Source organism: Ictalurus furcatus, chromosome 2, assembly GCF_023375685.1.
Source record: "Ictalurus furcatus strain D&B chromosome 2, Billie_1.0, whole genome shotgun sequence".
NCBI classification, from domain to species: Eukaryota; Metazoa; Chordata; class Actinopteri; order Siluriformes; family Ictaluridae; genus Ictalurus; species Ictalurus furcatus.
In genome coordinates, this window is record NC_071256.1 from 10,007,346 (window position 1) to 10,023,229 (window position 15,884).

General features: G+C 39.8%; 1 protein-coding gene across 2 annotated transcripts in view; it reads left to right on the top strand.

Moving 5' to 3' along the window:
• Positions 1-15,884, top strand: part of nbas (NBAS subunit of NRZ tethering complex) — a 269,126-nt gene that overhangs the window by 76,949 nt on the left and 176,293 nt on the right. For both annotated transcript variants that reach the window (XM_053647154.1, XM_053647162.1), the window contains exons 22-25: positions 4,398-4,484; positions 4,584-4,737; positions 9,612-9,797; positions 10,792-10,965. In XM_053647154.1, coding sequence (XP_053503129.1) covers positions 4,398-4,484; positions 4,584-4,737; positions 9,612-9,797; positions 10,792-10,965 — 601 coding nt within the window. The remainder of the gene's footprint in view (positions 1-4,397; positions 4,485-4,583; positions 4,738-9,611; positions 9,798-10,791; positions 10,966-15,884) is intronic.

Consider the following 15,884-nt stretch of genomic DNA (forward strand, 5'->3'; position numbering starts at 1 on the left):
ATAAAGGTTTGTAAAAATGTCATATTTAAGTCGGTAAATATTCAAGTAAGGCTGCAAAGATATATTTTCATTCTATGATTCTTTCTCATATCACTTACTGTTTGACAAGCTGGTCTAATACACATTCCACAGTTTTATAACCATCGGAATCATCACAGAAAGAAGCACTTCAAATTCTAGATCAAAAACAAAAAATGTAGTTTTCACCATTGCCGCATTTGAAATGAGTATTAACTTGCTTAGCTGGGAAAACCTCATGAAGTTTAAAAATGTTTGTTTAGTTCATAAGAGTATGTATGGTTTAGCTCCTCCCCCCCTTGACTGACTTTATTAATTTAAAGCCTCTTGAAAACAGAGTAACTAGAGGTGCAGCTAGGGTGGATTGCATAATTCCACGCAGGAAAAGTTCTTTTAGTCAGGCTGTCTTTTCCTTCAGAGCATCACATCAGTGGAATTCTGTTTACCGCAATCGGTTAGAGAATGTATATCTTTTAACTCATTTAAGTGTTATCTTAAGAAATGGCTTCTTCACAGTGATGTCGCGTTATTACTATTATTATTTTATGTGTGTGTGTGTGTATAAATTATATTTTTTTTATTAAAAAAAATATATATTTTTTTAAACTTGTGGTGTTTAACTGTATTTTACAGTGGGGTATTAATTTCTGGTTTTATTATTATTATTATTATTGTTGTTGTTGTTGTTGTATGCCTAATAACATCTGGCAAAGGGACTACCAATGAAAATTAGCCTTTGGGCTAACTTGGGTACATTTCCATTTATGAATGTTAGTTAATGTACACTGTCCCTTTTTGTGTGCAAAATTGGCCATGCTCTCTGGGTAGGAGGGGCATACTGTCTCCCTGTCAATCACAGCAACACTAGCCAATCATGGACATCTGTGAGCTCATGTATCTGGAAGGGTGTTTCACTGTGTTTTACAAGTGCTTTCTCTCTGTATGACATTACTAGTATTGCATCATTGGCTCGTTTCGGTTTTCGCAAGCCCGTTTTCAGCACTTTTTCCCCATCGGACATGAACAGAACGTAGAAATTTTCTCTAATCACTGGTCTATCATTAGAGGATCTTCATCGTGTAATCCGACACACAGAACATGTGTCGGAATTCAGCCAAGTTATTATCGGATCACGTCGTACAGTGTGATAAGTGACAATCTTAAAACCCTGCTGAATCCCTTAAAACCCTGCTCATGTAAACAGGCTTAAGGAATATTATTTTTTGGCACATGCTTAGTCACATGGCATGGCTCAGGACTGACCTTCTTGACATCATGAGCTGTAATATTATAGAAAGTGTTCTTGGTGTTAAATTGTGTTGCAGTTGTCGTGTCAGGCCACCTCTCAAAATATTCAGTCTCTCTGGCTCTGAACTATAACACTGCGTTTGCTTCGACACCCTCGAGTCACGGAATTTAAAACAGATGTGTGTAATTGCACATCCTAAATTTACACCCAATGTCAAAGCAGCAGTAGCAATAAAGCCCAGGTTCCTAGTCGTCCGTTTTGCATTTGCGCATCGCTTTCTTTTGATATACAACTGCAGAAGACACAGTTAACTGCTGGTAGTGGGGATTTAGGAGACAGCGTGAGCGTGTATTTGAGAGGTGTTTTGTGTGTGTGTGTGTGTGTGTGTGTGTGTGTGTGTGTGTGTGTGTGTGTGTGTGTGTGTGTGTGTGTGTAGAGGAGAAACAAAGAGGATGCATCTGTCTTTTCCCCCCTACCATTTTCATAATGAGGGTGGTGGAAGATTTAGGGCACTTTGCGGCCTCCCACTTTCTGTTTCTCCTCTCTCTCTCTCTCTCTCTCTCTCTCTCTCGCTCCCTGGAGGTCAGCTGCCTTAGTATCGAGCATCCATCATAGATCAACAGCTGGAGGCCACTTTCTCATTTTTGCAGGTCCGAGAGGGTTTAACTGCGCTGTGGTTTTTCCTCACAGGCAAAACTGCAGGTCTCTCGCCATCTGCTACTGAGAAAACTGTAGCCAAATGAAGTCTTTTCAATATGTTTTAGGATTTTCTGATTACCTGTACAGGATTTAATTAGAAAAAAAGTAACAATTTCTCCTTGGATAATCATGAACATGCACGGTTTGACTTGCATAACATCTTAAACTCGGAGTAGGTGGCAGCAAAAAACTGGAAATTAAGTCAGACTGATAGACTTGAAATGGATAGATGGATGGGTGGACGGATGGATAGAGCCATCTAGCTGGGCAGTGAGACACATGGCTATGGGTCAGTGAGATGGACCGTCTAATGGATGGACATGTGGGAAGTGAGACCAACAGCTAGAGAGAGCGTGTGACGGACAGCTATATGGGCAATGAGATGGATGTCCACAGAAGCAGCAACACTGCTAAAGAGGCAGCAAGATGGATGGCTAGAGAGGTAGTGAGACGGCTGGCTAGAAAGGCAGTGAGACAAATTGCTAGGGAGGCTGTGAGGTGGACACTTAAAGAGGCAGCGAAACAGATGACTAGAGATGCAGCGAGACGGGCGACTAAACAGAGGCAGCGAGATGGGCGGCTAGAGAGGCAGCAAGACAGAAATAGGCAGCGATTCAGACGGCTAGATGGACAGTGAGACAGGCGGTGAGACAGATCGCTAGGCAGATAGGTGGACACACAAATTAGTTAAGGCCATCTTCATTTCTCTCTCCATCTCACAAACCCAGGCCAGATTACATGGAACATGAGCAGAATAACTCAGTTGTATTGATTGCGTGTGTATGTAAATGACTTTCCTCCAAGCTGAGTGTAAAAAAGAGGAAAGAGGTTATTTTCGTGTAATTAAGTCTGCGAATCAGTGATCACAGTCTTTCTGACCCGCATGAAAATAATGCCTTTTCTTCAATTCAGAAGATTTTGATTAGAGTTTGGGAGATTAGAATTACTGAGTCATTATGGAAGGTAAATGGAAATTCGTGTCTTTGAAAGAATCAGATTCTTTATTGAATTTTGCGATCAGGATTTAGACATACATCTGTGCTCAGTTAGGTATGCTGAGCTCAGAGCAGAGATGTGTGAAAGATATAGAAAAATCGAACACTATTAGTGTATAGAATGTGGCATCATCTGTATTACTTTCTCTCCTTCATTCTCACAATAGCAGGAAGAAATCATTTGTTCCAGTCGGTACGTTTTAGTTCCTGTCATTGTGGCTATTTTGCTCCATTTTCAAAATGAAAAAAGGGAGAACCCTCTCGTAAAATCACACCCAGAGTAGGTTTTTAGCTGGGGTCATAATGAACAGGCCAAATAGCTTCTCTTTAGAGACTGCTTAAAGGGGATTTTGCCAATTTTACTCCAGAATTTTTTTTTTTGCCAGCTTTCTGTTGAACACGGTGTCATTTTCAGGCAGTCTATGGGGTTTGCATTTGCCTCATTATTACATCATAATTTCTTGCGCATTGTATAACCGTTAAGATAGGTATGAGGGTAGAAGCTTTTTTTTTTTTTTCTTTTTTCATTCCTTCATTGTTCACTCCAACAAAATTACTCTAACTGAAACGTCAGCAGAGAATATCAGCACGAGTCTGTAGTCTACAGAGAAGTCACTCGATGGATTTTGCATATCTAAAAGATGTTTCTGTCCTAAAAATGATCAAATGGAGTCCTTGCTATTTTTAAACTGTTTTATTTGTTTAGTATGTTTTACTCCATGTCCAGCAAAGAACACTCCAAAGGGCATTTCGATGAACAGACTACAGATTACATTCGCAGCTTCAGTGCTGTTTTAAGCTACCTTTATTTCCCCCACCATCTTCAACTCTGTACTCCGCAGCCCCCCCCCAAAATAAGTCTGGATCAGCCTCTTTTGAGGTCTCGTGTACACCTCTCCACTTCATGCGGACTGAAGTATACGGAATACAGTTAGCACTCTCCCCGTGTCATTAGACGCCTTCGCGTGACGTCGCTTGAGCCAGCATTTTGAAAAGACGCATTGTCTGGCTTCGGGTTTGTTGGTGGAAGCATGCGTTAGCCTTCACCGTCCCAGATTGGTAGCCGTCATGAGACGCACCTTATCGGGGGAAGCACCCATGACAAATTTGGGAGCATATTTGGTAAACCAAAAAAAAAAAAGGGAGAAATTGTGCAGCAAGCACTTGCAAAGTCTACTTGTGTCTAATAATCGCATCACCAGCTGCTCGTGGCATTTCTGACACGTTCGTCAGTTGGGAGCAAGCTTACTTGGCAGGCTGTTGTTTAGCTCTTACATGCTGCCAGCAAGGCAGTGTGCTGTTAAAAACGCAAAACCGTGCAAGTTGTCACAAGCATTTGGCTCACTGAGCAGGACACCAGCTCTTTTGGGAAGTCATTTTAGCCAGGCTTTTTTTGGTAAATTTAGTTTTGAATCCCTGTTTGTCTCACTTTCTAGTAAGGATGAGATGTCCAGCGTGGTGTTTATTCCTTGGGACGAGCAGAGGCACAGGGATTTGGACTGGTGTGAAGATCCGCAGTGCAGGTGGGGGTTGGCAAGACTTGATGATTTTAATCAGAAATGTCAAGGTGTTACCTGGGAAATAATAACGGATGTCATGATTTTGTGTGTGTGTGTGTGTAGGACAGCAGTGGAGACATGCATGGTGGATGATCCTAACTTCCTGTATGAGCAGCAGCCAGAGTTGGAGCGATTTTGCACCCCCACTCCATCCATCACACTCCTTACTGACTGGTACTTGAGCAGAGCCCAGGAGATCGAGCACAACTCACGTCAGGTATACACACACACACACACCAACACACACCAACACACACCAAACCACATCCATAATTGCCATGCTGTCATACTAATCGCTGGCTGGTGCCTTACCAATGCTGAAGATAGCAGCTATAATTTCTGGCAGGTATACACACACAAACACACGTATCATCACCATGCCTTCATTCTAATCCCTGAAAAAACGCTGATTTCTCTGTGTAGACCAGCCAAATGTCCCCACAAGGTCAGAACCGTCCGATATTCCTATCCTTCTGGGGATAGGAACCTTCTAACAACTCTAACTCGGTACGATGCACACACAAACCGCAAACTCTCGTCTTATGCTGTTCATTAGGCTTAAGCGGAACTTAAGAGTGCTGTAGGTGGTCATACAGTATTGAGGACTTTCTGTTCTTGCGTTGATGCGAGAAATCATTGTGCAAATTGGCTAATGTAAAAACTGCACTCTGAAGTGGTGCTGTGAAGTAGCAGAGGACCTTATCTGAGCTCCCACTCCTGTCTGGTCTGCTGCTGAGAGAGTTGATGTTAATGAAGTGTGAACTTGTTAGCATAGACCTTGCTTAATTTTTAAATTGTTCTACAATCTTTAAATAAGGTTTTTGACTGACTGAATTTTAAAAAAAAAAAAAAAAAAAAAAAAAGAGACCAGAAGTATTTCCCTTTTCTTTTATCACTGTTTTTGTTTTTTTCCCCCCAGTAATACCTGTTACATAGTTTGTTAGCCAGTTTTTTTGAACACCGAATTGCTCCACCATATCTTTTAACAACAGGCAACCAGTCTATGGCACTAACATTTATCTATTATCTTTATTGGTCTTATTTTGTGCTTTTTAACAGCTGTTATTTTTATTAGCAGATGCTGCCTAATTTCAATGGATTAACAAATTTACAGGTCGTTTGTAATTGTTCTAGTGAATTTGAACTTGTATATGCTTCACTGTTTCATTAAGGCAACAACTGTGCTTGTGTATCCCTTGTATGGCAAGGGATCTGAGACCGTTCCTCCATACAGAATCTTTCCAGATCCTTCAAATTTTGTGGTTCACACTGGTGGACTCTCCTCTTCAGTTCACCCCACAGGTTTTCTATGGGTTTTAGGTCAGGGGACTGGGATGGCCATTGCAAGACCTTGATTTTGTGGTCAATAAACCATTTTTGTGTTGATTTTGATGTACGTTTTGGATCATTGTCCTGCTGGAAGATCCAACCACGGCCCATTTTAAGCTTTCTGGCAGAGGCAGGCAGGTTTTCATTTAATATCTGTTGATATTTGATAGAGTCCATGATGCCATGTATCCTAACAAAATGTCCAGGTCATCTGGCAAAAAAACAGCTCCAAAACATTAAAGAGCCGCCACCATATTTAACCGTGGGCATGAGGTACTTTTCCATCTGTGTGCACCAAAACCACCTCTGGTGTTTATTACCAAAAAGCTCTATTTTGGTTTCATCTGACCATAGAACCCCAGCCCATTTGAGGTTCCAGTAGTGTCTGGCAAACTGAAGATGCTTGAGTTTGTTTTTGGATGAGAGTAGAGGCTTTTTTCTTGAAATCCTTCCGAACAACTTGTGGTGATGTAGGTGACTTCGGATTGTAGTTTTGGAGACTTTCTGACCCCAAGACGCAAGTAACTTCTGCAATTCTCCAATCTGTGATCCTTGGAGATTTTTTGACCACTCGAACCGTCCTCTTCACAGTGCGTTGAGACAATATAGACACACGTCCAATTCCAGGTTGGTTCATAACATTTCCAGTTGACTGGAACTTATTAATTATTGCCCTGATGGTGGAAATGGGCATTTTCAATGCTTGTGCTATTTTCTTATAGACACTTCCCATTTTGTGAAGCTCAGCAACCTTTTGCCGCACATCACAGCTATACTCCTTGGTCTTACCCATTGTTATGACTGACTAAGGGAATTTGGCCTATGTGTTACCTCATATTTATACCCCTGTGAAACAGGAAGTCATGGTTGAACAATTTCCTGTTCCTAGTCACCCAGGTGTACTAAAAATACAAATATATAGTTTTCGATAAACCTGTGTTGTGTTTGCAATTGTTTAAAATCCATGTGAGCATAGTATTTTTGTGAATTGGTTTAACAAAATATTAAAAGATTAAACAATAAAGACAAATTTTCACAGCTTTCTTTGCTCCTATTTACCAAGGGTGTCAATATTAGTGGAGGGCACTGTATCAGTCAGGGGAACGTTTGTCCATTTCTGAGCTGCAAGTAAAATCTAGATCACATAATAGCAGAGTTTCTATTTAATCTGTTAAATCATCTGAGTAGGGTTGCATTGTTTTATTTATCCAAACTTTATTTTAAAAGTTATTTTTTATTTTGATGGTTGGTTAACTTCTAGAGCTGCTCTTTTTATGGATCCAGTGTTTATTGTCTCTTTTTTGAACAGACACCAACATGTGTGTACTACCTAGCCCTGTCACAACTTTGAAACTATTTTGGCTTAAGACTAATTATCATACAGATAATTGCACTTCACAATTCAGTTGTCTTTTCTGTTGACTTTGTTAGTGGTGTAAAAAAAAGTGGTGTAAAAAAATGCTGATTAAAACTGACCAGTTAATTTTTCTTTGCAATTTTTGACTATCCTTAGATAGTCAAAAGGAGACTGTGCAAAGTATTTAGTATCTTAAATATTTAATATATACAGTGAGGGAATGTATTTTGATTTTGTACTCATAAATATAAGGATGTGTTCATAAGCATAAACAAATATGTTAAAAAATAATCTGGTAGTCATTTGCTGTAAGAAGTGATTCAATGCTCTTGTAGTAGCATTGTGGTTCAATTTTGGCCCAATCCTTTTGATCATTACGAGGGTCACCTCGATAGACTGATGGGTCAGTTTTGAATTATTGTGGCTGTTTAAAACGTCAGTTTGTTGAAACGTCCATCTTCTCCTCGGATTCAGTTTTGGCGATTGAGGAGATGAAAAAAATCCCCTTGTACATCGGGCCATCCTTGTTTTCTTCAACGTGTAATGCCCGAGTACCGTTTACAACGAGCAGCCCCAGAGCTGAATTACTGCCAACGATCTCTATTTTTGTTTCCCTGTTTTGTTCCAAAAGAGTTCGGCTTGGGAGCGTATCTATGTTTGCCAGATTGATATAGCACATAATGAACACATAAAAAAGGGTCCTACGTTCCCCAGATTGATATGGCACAAAATGAACACTTGACAAATGCTCCCCAGGGGTCCCATGTTCCCCAGTTTCCAGAGTCCAGTGTTCCCCAGCTCTATACAGCATATAATGGGAACCTGAAAAACATGTTCCCAGTTGTGTATTCGCTTCGACCAGCACAAATAAGGGTTCAGCATGTGCAACCTAGTTAATTTTCCCAAGTTCATAACTTTCATAAATTTGTGTGTATGAAGAATGGATTTTAGACGAATGTACAATGGTGCTTGAAGATTTGCGAACCCTTGAGTATTTTTCATGTATCTGCATAAATATGACCTAAAACATCATCAGATTTTCACACAAGTCCTAAAAGTAGATAACGAGAACCCAGTTAAACAAATGATGCGTCGGACTGATCAACAGTTACCCGGAAACGTTTACTTGCAGTTATTGCTGCACAAGCGGGTCACATCAGATACTGAAAGCAAAGGTTCACATACTTTTGCCACTCACAGATATGCAACACCGGATCATTTTCCTCAATAAATAAATGAACAAGTATAATATTTTTTATCTCATTCGTTTAACTGGGTTCTCTTTGTCTACTTTCACGACTTGGGTGAAAATCCGATGATGTTTTGCTTCATCTTTATGCAGAAATGTAGAAAATTCGAAAGGGTTCACAAACTAAACAACAAAAAGTAATATATTTGAATACTTACTTAACCTAAATATGATTACTAGACAATAAACTGTAAAATAATAACAACTATGGAATTAAATATTGTGCTGTTCTGTACTGATATTAAGTAGTTTGTATTATTAAAAAAATAGTTATTTTAAAAGACTGTAGTATACATAAACTTTGTCATTATTAAGACGTGGTCAACTGGAACCAGTTTCTAACATTCCACCGTGTGAGGAAAAAAACGATAGAGTGTGAGGATTGAAAGAAGCGGATGAAATACTGATTAGCTGTAATTAAAAGATTGTTCATCTCTGCATGGCTGTTTCCACCTGGTACAGCCCTCAGAGCAGATAGTTTATGTGGAAGTGCATATCAATGTTTTCTATTCGACACGACTCTAATGATCAAGGTGTGTATTTGTGTGCAAAATTGTCTGTGTGTTGTGTTTGTGCTGTCTGCAGGGCTAGTAAGATGTATGTAACCCTCCGCATCCTCTGCGTTTCATCCTTTACGGCCTGTATTGATCAGTGTGTTTGGTTGTTAATGTCGGCAGGAGGACGTTCATTGTGATGAATCTGTGAGTCTTCCTGATTTTGTATGAACCACGGAGACGAATCGTTACCATTTCTCTCCTTACCAGACATAGATCTCATATTGATTGGCCACCGGTGATGTCTGTCAACAGGTAGAAGGATATTTATTGGCAGGTCAGGATGCGGAACAGATTGACTAGTTGCTCAAGCTGGTGATTTTTGTTGTTCGGCTTTTGCGCTCCTTTTTCCATTTGAAGAATTTTTTTTTTTTCCCCCTTCAAATATTTTTCAGCTTTGTGTGTTTAGATGAAAGCATTTCATCCCATACTCTTTTTACATGTTACTATGTGGTTTGGGAGTTTATTCTGATTCTGATTGGCGCTCTTTGTTGTCATGCGATGTCTGATTGGTCAGTCTTCTAACAGCTTGCTCTTGGTTGGCTGAGGAGATGTGTTTACTCGTTTGTGTTTGTGTTTTCAACCATTTTGTGTGTGTCTAGGTGGACTGTGCACTGTCTCTGTTGCGTCTGGGAAAAGAGCGGGAAATCCCCGGGCTGGAGCAGCTGGTTGACGACCTGGTTACCATGGAGACCCTAGTGTACGAGACATCTTGCGACCTGAGCCTCAGTCTGAGGGAGCTGCGGCAGCTCAGTGACATCGACAAGCTCCGCCTACTCATGAAAAATGTATGCAGATGCGCTTTTGTTTGCATTGGTCTGGGCCTGTTTCATCTGTGTTTTTTCCGTTTTTTTTTTTTTCTTTTCCTTTTACATTTCACACACACACACACGCACTTAATATATTTCTTTTTTGTCAATAATTTTTAAAGATTTTTTTTCTTTTCAGAGTAGCTTTCTTGCCATATTTAGTTTCTAGTATTGCCAATACATTTTAATTAAGCAACATTAAAAAAAAGATAATAATAAATTAACTCTATTAATCGAATATGGTGGTTAATTAATTAATGAAGTCCCTCAATCTCCCATTCAATGTCATATATTTGTTTAATTTTTTTTCAACTTGTAATAAGAAATATGATTGTAAAAGTAAGCAGATTCAAAGCTTTCCATAGTGATTATTCTATTTAATAGTTGAATGAACTTATTCTGGGATTTGAGTTCATTCAGCTACAAGAACATTAGTGAGGTTGAGGTCAGGCGCTGATGTTGTGTGAGGAGGCGCTGGTTCCGGTTCATCCCAAAAGTGTTCACACCTTAACACACTATGTCTTCATGGAGTTTGCTTTGTGCACAGGGGCATTGTCATGCTGGAACAGGTTTGGGCCTCTTAGTTCCAGTGAAGGGAAATTGTAATGCTACAGGGTACAAAGACATTCTATACAATTGTATAAATCCATCTTTGGGAAGAACCACATATGGGTATGATGGTCAGGTGTCTGCATACTTTTGGCCATACAGTGTACATACAGTATACATAGCTCATGTGTTCATCTGTCTTAACAGTTTGGCTAGTGTCACTCACATATACAAGCAAGAGAGGAATCTTTTCCTTGCCACCCAGTGAGCCGAACTAATTATTCTTTTTTGGACCCTGGCCACGGATGGCTGTGACATCGATCGTCCCCAGTGATTTTCTGTTTGTCTCATGACTACTGTTAAATCCTTATTCTCATTATTACTCTCACTCTCTGTGTCTCTCTTTGTGATTTTTCTCTCTCAGTCAAGTGTGGAGTCCTATGTGAAGAACGCCTTCCAGTGGATGGTACCATTTCTCCACCGGTGTGAGAGTCAGAATGAGGGATCGGCCGTTGCTCTCCTCAGAGAATACCTGGTGTCCCTCGCTAAGGAGGATCTGACTCTCCCACTTAAAATTTTCCAGTATTCCAAACCAGGCGTTAGTGTCTCTCTCTCTCTCTCTCTCTCTCTCTCTCTCTCTCTCTCTCTCTCTCTCTGTCTTTCTCACACACATACGCACACTCACAAATAAATTGAAAGGGGTTAAGAACTTGCAGCCTGCTCCCCCATAGAATCATTCAGCTAGCACGAGTGCCTTTAAAGGCAGACACACTCCCACACACACACTCAGACAGATGCGCTCCTGCATCTGTAATAAAGTTATGGGTCATTCACTCTCACTGACTGCCACTAGTTTCTCTCAAAGAAAAGAAGGAAAGCGGTTGAACAGGGAATATATGTGAGCACATCTATCTTTATATTGTTCAACAAGGCAGAATAATGAGTCTAATAGCATCCTATCAGAGCTTAGTACATGACCGTCTGTACCCTGTCAGAATTGACATTACATTTCAAGACAGATTTATTTTAAGAATTTTAATTTTCTCACACACACACACACACACACACACACACACACACACACTGTGCACTCAGGATTTCTACATTATATCATTATGTAGTCAGTACACAGCGACCAAAAGTTTTAGCTGTATACAGCGACTTATGTAAGGCATAGGACACTAGGACAGTAGTGACATGATTTGATATCTTTTGCCTTGGTCTCTTATAGATCATATAACCACAGTCTAATTGTATACTTTAAACTCTGCTATACTCTGCCTCTATTATACTACTTGTACTGCTACTATTACTTCTACTAATAGTACTACTACTTCTACTACTATTACTTTTACTACTATTACTACTACTACTACAACACTTTTTTACTAATTCTACTTATTCTGCTACAACTACGAATAGTACTACTTTTATTACTACTTCAACTTATACTACTATTACTACTACTACTGCAACAACCGCTACTGTTACTGCTGCTGCTACTATTACTGAAACAACTATTACTGCTGTTTCTACTGGTTCTGTTACTACTGCTGCTACTCAGCAAAAAAATGAAACGTCCTCACACATACAACTGCTTTTATTTCCAGCAAATTTCTTAACATGTGTAAATATTTGTATTAACATAAAAACATTCAACAACTGAGATATAAACTGAAGAAGTTTCACAGACATTTGACGAACAGAAATAGATTAATGAGACCCTGAACAATGGGGGGGTCAATCTCAAAAGTAAAGTCAGTGTCTGGTGTGGCTACCAGCTGCTTTAAGTACTACAGTGCACCAGATTGGTCAGTTCTTGCCGTGAGATGTTACCCCTCTCTTCCACCAAGGCATTTTCAAGTTCTCGATCACGTCTGAGGGGGATACATTTGGTTTGCAACTGCAAGGACGATCAGCTGTCCTTCCTGTCTCCCTGTAGCACTGTCTTAAGCTGGGTTCACATCCTAGGCCGAAATCTGTAGTCTTTTATCACTAGATTGACGCGTTCCCCGACAGCCGATTAATGGCCGTTGAGATCAGATTTTTCCTCCGGTTAAATTCTGGCGGTGTCAGAAGACTTGAGGCACTATCCTGTAGTGTGGCTTCTCCTACTCCGTACAAGTCTTCGTGCGTGCGTCCGTTTTTCACGCCTTGACTGTCGTACAATCTGACATTAATGACAACTGAGATCCTACAGTGTGACACGGCTTACCGCGGGGATCACGTTCATACAGTCTGACAAGCAACAGTCGCAAAGGACTATTAAAAAAAAAACACACAGCTTTAGGCGTCTTACATTACAGACATTAATGTAGTTTATTGCTCTGGCCACATCTGCAGTCCTCATGCCGGCCTGCAGCAGGTCTATGGCATGTTCATGCAGGTGAGCAGGAACCCTAGGCATCTTTCTTCTGGTGTTTTTCAGAGTCAGTAGAAAGGTCTCTTTAGTGTCCTACTTTATTGTAACTGTGACCTTATTTGCCTACCGCCTGTAAACTGTTCCACAGGTGCATGTGCAATAATTGTCTATGGTTCATTGAACAAGCATGAAAAACATTGTTTAAACCCTTTGCAATACAGATCAGTAAAGCTTATTTGGATTTTACAAAATTATCTTTAAAAATACAGTCTCCTGAAAAAGGGACGTTTCTTTTTTTGCTGAATATAATTACTTCTACTAGTACTATTACTACTACTATTACTATTTCTATTATTACTACTGCTACTACCGCAACAACTAATGCTACTGTTACTACTGCTGCTACTTCTACTGCCACTATTACTACTACTGTTACTACTACTATTACTGCAACATCTACCACTAGTATTGCTACTGCTACTACTGTTACGACTGCTACTCATATTAGTACTTCTACTACTGCTACTACCGCAACAACTAATGCTACTGTTAGTACTGCTGCTGCTGCTACTACTACTATTACTACAACTACTAGTACTGTTACTGCTACTATTACTGCAACATCTACCACTAGTATTGCTACTGCTACTCCTATTAGTACTGCTACTACCGCAACAACTACTATTACTACTGCTACTCATATTAGTACTACTACTACTGCTACTGTTACTACTGCTACTCATATTAGTACTACTACTACTGCTACTCATATTAGTACTACTACTCCTGCTACTGTTACTACTGCTACTCATATTAGTACTACTGCTACCGCTACTGTTACTACTGCTACTCATATTAGTACTACTGCTACCGCTACTGTTACTACTGCTACTCATATTAGTACTACTACTACCGCTACTGTTACTACTGCTACTCCTATTAGTACTACTACTACCGCTACTGTTACTACTGCTACTCCTATTAGTACTACTACTACCGCTACTGTTACTACTGCTACTCCTATTAGTACTACTACTACCGCTACTGTTACTACTGCTACTCCTATTAGTACTGCTACTACTGCTACTGTTACTACTGCTACTCATATTAGTACTACTACTACTGCTACTGTTACTACTGCTACTCATATTAGTACTACTGCTACTGTTACTATTGCTACTCCTATTAGTACTGCTACTCCCGCTACTGTTACTACTGCTACTCATATTAGTACTACTACTACCGCTACTGTTACTACTGCTACTCCTATTAGTACTACTACTACCGCTACTGTTACTACTGCTACTCCTATTAGTACTACTACTACCGCTACTGTTACTACTGCTACTCCTATTAGTACTGCTACTACTGCTACTGTTACTACTGCTACTCATATTAGTACTACTACTACTGCTACTGTTACTACTGCTACTCATATTAGTACTACTGCTACTGTTACTATTGCTACTCCTATTAGTACTGCTACTCCCGCTACTGTTACTACTGCTACTCATATTAGTACTACTACTACCGCTACTGTTACTACTGCTACTCATATTAGTACTACTACTACTGCTACTCATATTAGTACTACTACTCCTGCTACTGTTACTACTGCTACTCATATTAGTACTACTACTACCGCTACTGTTACTACTGCTACTCATATTAGTACTACTACTACCGCTACTGTTACTACTGCTACTCATATTAGTACTACTACTACTACTACTGCTACTATTACTACTGCTACTCATATTAGTACTACTACTACCGCTACTGTTACTACTGCTACTCATATTAGTACTACTACTACTGCTACTCATATTAGTACTACTACTCCTGCTACTGTTACTACTGCTACTCATATTAGTACTACTACTACCGCTACTGTTACTACTGCTACTCCTATTAGTACTGCTACTCCCACTACTGTTACTACTGCTACTCATATTAGTACTACTACTACCGCTACTGTTACTACTGCTACTCATATTAGTACTACCGCTACTGTTACTACTGCTACTCATATTAGTACTACTACTACCGCTACTGTTACTACTGCTACTCATATTAGTACTACTACTACCGCTACTGTTACTACTGCTACTCATATTAGTACTACTACTACTGCTACTGTTACTACTGCTACTCATATTAGTACTACTACTACCGCTACTGTTACTACTGCTACTCATATTAGTACTACTACTACCGCTACTGTTACTACTGCTACTCATATTAGTACTACTACTACTGCTAATGTTACTACTGCTACCCATATTAGTGCTACTACTACCGCTACTGTTACTACTGCTACTCATATTAGTACTACTACTCCTGCTACTGTTACTACTGCTACTCATATTAGTACTACTACTACCACTACTGTTACTACTTCTACTCATATTAGTACTACTACTACTGCTACTCATATTAGTACTACTGCTACCGCTACTGTTACTACTGCTACTCATATTAGTACTACTACTACCGCTACTGTTACTACTGCTACTCCTATTAGTACTACTACTACCGCTACTGTTACTACTGCTACTCCTATTAGTACTGCTACTACCGCTACTGTTACTACTGCTACTCATATTAGTACTACTACTGCTACTATTACTACTGCTACTCATATCAGTACTACTGCTACTGTTACTACTGCTACTCATATTAGTACTACTACTACCGGTACTGTTACTACTGCTACTCATATTAGTACTACTGCTACTGTTACTACTGCTACCCATATTAGTACTACTACTACCGCTACTGTTACTACTGCTACTCATATTAGTACTACTACTACTGCTACTGTTACTACTGCTACCCATATTAGAACTACTACTACTGCTACTGTTACTACTGCTACTCATATTAGTACTACTACTACCGCTACTGTTACTACTGCTACTCCTATTAGTACTGCTACTCCTATTAGTACTGCTACTCCCACTACTGTTACTACTGCTACTCATATTAGTACTACTACTACCGCTACTGTTACTACTGCTACTCCTATTAGTACTGCTACTCCTATTAGTACTGCTACTCCCACTACTGTTACTACTGCTACTCATATTAGTACTACTACTACCGCTACTGTTACTACTGCTACTCATATTAGTACTACTACTACCGCTACTGTT